The sequence below is a fragment of the Temnothorax curvispinosus genome, unplaced genomic scaffold (genome assembly GCF_003070985.1).
Source record: "Temnothorax curvispinosus isolate PA1 unplaced genomic scaffold, ASM307098v1 QBEX01015293.1, whole genome shotgun sequence".
NCBI lineage: Eukaryota > Metazoa > Arthropoda > Insecta > Hymenoptera > Formicidae > Temnothorax > Temnothorax curvispinosus.
In genome coordinates this window covers 1-4,576 of record NW_020225073.1, presented here as the reverse complement: position 1 = coordinate 4,576, position 4,576 = coordinate 1, and the positions used below count along the sequence as shown (strand labels likewise).

Here is a 4,576-nt window from a genome sequence, read left to right as displayed (position 1 = left end):
GATTAATTTTCAGCACTGTACGAAATGGAAGGACAGATAGATAAATCTATCTTAAATGAATTATCATCATTGAACAGAAAATCAAGAGGCAATAGAGAAAGAAGCGCGAAATGAGTAAGAATAATTGAATACATATAAACATAAATTAAATGAAACAAATTATACTATCAAAATTCAAAAAATATATAAATATATACATATATATATGTTTGGAGAAAGAGAAAGACATTTTATTTTATTATATCTATATTGTCTGTAATATTTGTGTGTAACCGTTTAATTATAGGAAATACATTTTTATCATAGAAAAACAATAAACGTCTTCATAACTGTATCTTAAAAATATTTATAAAAATTAATTATTATAATTGTTATTTGTTCTTGCTGAGATGAGTTATCATTAGTTGAATTAGCTTTATCATATGGCATTTAATCATTCTTATATTTAATAAAATTTTAGGCGAGGACAATCCAGTGGCGGAAACAATTATATTCTTCTGAGCTTGTCTCCTCACACATGTGAATGGCGTATCGAGTCTCGTATCGCAAGATCGGTCTCGTTAACATATCCTCGCAAATGCTGCAACTATCGAGAGGGCAAGAGTTATGACACTGTATGGAATTGCCCGACACCAGGCCATCTTCGAGGCAGAGGCCGTATATAAAAACAACGTTAGCCATAAATCGATATCTGAGAAAACAATGATATATGGAATCATAAAACAGTAAGAATAAAATCCTATGTGTAAATACATCATGAATATACAGTGTGAACACTTAAATATATCTCTTTTGTGCCGTGCATATACAACTCGTAAATAGCTTCAAAACAATTTAATCTATCACTCTTATCTTTCACATTTTAGCTCGTTACATTTAACTCGCCACGAAAAAATTTTTAAAAGAACACGAATATAAATTCAAGTGGCACTGCACGTGCCAATTTACACATTAATTTGCATGGTTGTATTTATGTCAGACAGTACAATGTTATCGCGGCATTCGAGGCTACATGTACAAATGGCGAGTGAAACTGTTTGCATTATCAGAAAATTGCGCGAAGTATAATGTGACTTTAGCTATATATATCGCTTCAAAAATATTGCCGTACAATTTTGCAATATAACTTCTACTAAATTACGGAAACTTTTTGAACATGATTCATTTTCTTATCTATGTCCAATTATTATAGGCGGATACATATAAGAGAGATCACGAGTAAAGAGATGCAATTGAAATAAATTACATTATCGTATACATATACATTTCATGAATACAAAAATACGAATGCATAATGAACGAAAAAAGATTTACGATATTTCGAACTGACTGTTGTTTAACACTCAGAAATTTCTGCATAATTTTATCGATCCGCAAGTATAAAAAGGTAGCACTAAACAAGTAGACGAGTCAATTTATTCGTTTCGCCAAGAACTTATTGGGGTACAGAAATTACTAAATAATTTTCGAACTGATTATTATTTACTAATTAGTATTATCAGTTAGAAGTATGCGTATTTTTATGCTTTTGTCGTTAGTTTTCGTAAGCAAGATATTAGCACTACCGACATATAAAAGACAAGTTCGGGTATGTATATTTTATTAAATGTTTTATTAAATATTTTATTAATGAATGTAATGTGTAATCTATTAGATATTATTTAAAAACGTATATAATACAAATCACTATTTGCAAACACTTAGAAAAAATAACAACAATGTGTTCTTTTCTGGATTATTAATTCTTAAATCTTTCTTTTTTTCATATAGGGTATTTCATTCTCAGATGATGCGTCAGTTTCTGCAGGTTTAGGCGGAATAGGAGGAAAATTAAAAAAGAATATTGGTGTGACAGTACCGCACAGTTTATTAAATATATTTGGATTGAGCGATGAGTCAGATAGCAACGAAATAGGCTTAAATATCGAAGGTAATTAAACGAAAACTAATAATCCAAGTTTTATAATAAAAGAAATCTTGAAGGTTTGAGATATAATATGATAAAGAGTTCTTAAGATGTGTTACCGTTATCCATTATTTTGTACAATTATTAAGAAATGCCAATTTTATCACTTTTACAAGTGTTATTGTTATTTAAATGTTATTATTAAACATTTCCTGCAGGAGGAATAGGGCTCAAGCCAAAATTGTCGCTTGGTGGAGGTGATGCAGGCTTTGGAATATCGCTTGGCGGGAAGGGCGGTTTGGATATTGGAATGTCGGGCAACCACAACAAGAGACCTTCAGAAAGAGAACACTCTGATAAACATGACAAATCCAAAAAACACGAAAAATCTGCAGAAGAATCTAATAGTAGTGGAATTTGGGGATCGATTACTCATATTTTTGGTGGAAACGCTGAAAGCGACCATGCAGATCACAAGACATCACTTGATACCGATAAAATATCTGCTGATCTTGGCGGTGGGATATCAGCTGATGTCACAGGTAAAAAATATAGAGAACATGAAGAACACAAAGAACACCACACGAAGCATAACGGATCGAAAGGACACCAAAGCTCAACAAGTATGAACTGGACTGCTGATAAACATTTAGAAGAAAATAAGAATAGTTATTGGGACGAAGGAGACATAATTGTTATACCACTCTCGGATAGAGAAAAATCAGATGAAGATGTCGATAGAAATGGAAATGATAACAGTCACGTAAAAAAATCATCAAAAGAAAATAAAATTAAAAACAGTGGAAAAAAGAGAGAGAACGGCAATGATATGGAGAGAGGAGAAAATATCACGATATTACATGGCAAGGATGGACAACACAGTGGCAGCGATAAAGGACGTAACAATAGAAACGGAAATAGTAACAGTCACGTAAAAGGAGGAAGCATCGTAATATCACACGGAGATAACGAAACCAAGGAGCAAAAAGCGTCAAAACAGACTACAACTAAGAAAAGTGGAGAAAAAGAAGGGAACAACAGCAATTATGATAAAGGTGGACAATCTGGTGATCATGCAGGAGGTAGAAATAATGATGTAAAAAGAGAAAATACTAATCATAATAACGGGGAAGATGTGATTATTAACGGAAGCCACAGCAATGAAAACCGAAATAAGAATTCCACAGGACATGATGGTGTGGTGGCAGGCAAAAAATCAGATATAAAAAAGACTAATGGACTTTTATGTAATTATGATGAAATTCTCAGTACTGGAAAATGTGGTAGCAACATTAAATCTACATTACAGCTCGTTCAAACGTTTATCCGCAGTTTCGATGTTATCGTTCATTTCTTATTAGAGGTAAACATTTATTTCTCTTATACCCGAATAATTTTACAATGTAATGTAATTAGAATCAACAATTTGCCAGAAATAACAAGCAGTTTTATAATACATAAACATTTATAATTTAAATATAAAGCAGTTAATTTTACAATATTAAAATTCCATTCTTTTTGCAGCAAAAGGGGAACGATTTGCGCAAAGTGTTATGCCAAGTTTTACCACATAATAGTAAGCTTTCCTGCCAATTGGGTTGTGATGTTCTTCGTGTCAAACCAATTTTGAAATACTTCTGAAGCGATATATTTATAATATCATATTTGTTATCTTAGCAATAATTAATTTTTGCATTGATAACATATATACATTATTATTATAACCGAAATATATGATAATTGTTTTCTCAATAACTTTAATTGCAATTTAACGATGTAATAATTATTAATTAATAAATACATAACATAATAAGTTATTCTTTGATTTGTGCTCATCTTTTCTTAAAAATTAAATAAATAAATGAATTTTTATTTTTACAATAAATCTCAGAAATTCCTTTTAATTTTAATTTTGCTTCTGATGGTCCAATCAGGAGAATTCGTTTTCAAAAAAGAAATTCTCTTATTGGCCCATGAGCTGCGTTTCGACAATAACCGACATAAGTAATATTTGCATTGTAAATGTGCTAAATAATTTGTACATTGAAATTAAAGTAATTTGTAAAATAAAGAATACTTGTTAAGCATATATAGTATTAATTGATTTTCGAAATACGGAAAATGCATAATCGCAAAGTTAAAAACGGCGCGTAGCGACGTCGCGTCGATCTTGGCGCGTGAAGTTGACCGCGCGGAAAACGAAGCGCCCTTGCCATTTTGATTATGCTACCCCTTCGTTTTCACGGTTTCCAGAACGCGGCGGACGTTGGACAGATCGGCAGGATCGGCTCCGTGCGGAACGAGTGGCGTCGCGACTCACGGTAAACGGTAACAATGTACGTATATGAACCTCGCATTCATTATTTACTGCAGTACCTATCGCGTACCATAAATTCAGCGTACGGGTATTGATATTTCTCAAAAATACGTATTTCGCGGTGTTTAATGTCCGGCCGAAGGCGCGTCGCGAGGGGGCAATCGCGAAAATGATCATATTTCCGAATGTCGCGAATATCGCAGCGATGTCAGCCGGAAATATTAACACACCTATTCGCTAGAATGCAAAGTGACAATCGTACTAAAAGGCGAGCATATTATTTCCTTCTCGAATAAACAAACGCAGGCATTATCTTTCTTATGCGGCTGTTTGAGCATAGTGTTGATAAAAGC

The 4,576-nt window shown here is 32.8% G+C and overlaps 1 protein-coding gene across 2 annotated transcripts; it reads left to right on the top strand.

Moving 5' to 3' along the window:
* The first annotated feature begins 558 nt into the window (after positions 1-558).
* LOC112465519 (GATA zinc finger domain-containing protein 14-like) lies at positions 559-3,626 on the top strand. Of its 2 annotated transcripts, XM_025033087.1 has the most exons (5): positions 559-725; positions 1,193-1,588; positions 1,771-1,930; positions 2,125-3,269; positions 3,431-3,626. In XM_025033087.1, exons 2-5 carry the CDS (start codon positions 1,511-1,513, stop codon positions 3,545-3,547), a joined length of 1,500 nt encoding a protein of 499 aa, XP_024888855.1. In that variant the 5' UTR covers positions 559-725; positions 1,193-1,510; the 3' UTR covers positions 3,548-3,626. The 2 variants fall into 2 exon arrangements, with proteins under 2 accessions (XP_024888855.1, XP_024888854.1); XM_025033086.1 differs by having other exon boundaries at positions 559-1,588.
* Positions 3,627-4,576: the final 950 nt, after the last annotated feature.

Bases quoted from the DNA above. Each gene is read 5' to 3' on its own strand.
- LOC112465519 (XM_025033087.1), top strand. From the start codon at position 1,511: ATGCGTATTTTTATGCTTTTGTCGTTAGTTTTCGTAAGCAAGATATTA. The intron at 1,589-1,770 runs GTATGTATATTT...TTTTTCATATAG, and splicing joins CATATAAAAGACAAGTTCGG to GGTATTTCATTCTCAGATGA. The intron at 3,270-3,430 runs GTAAACATTTAT...TTCTTTTTGCAG, and splicing joins TCGTTCATTTCTTATTAGAG to CAAAAGGGGAACGATTTGCG.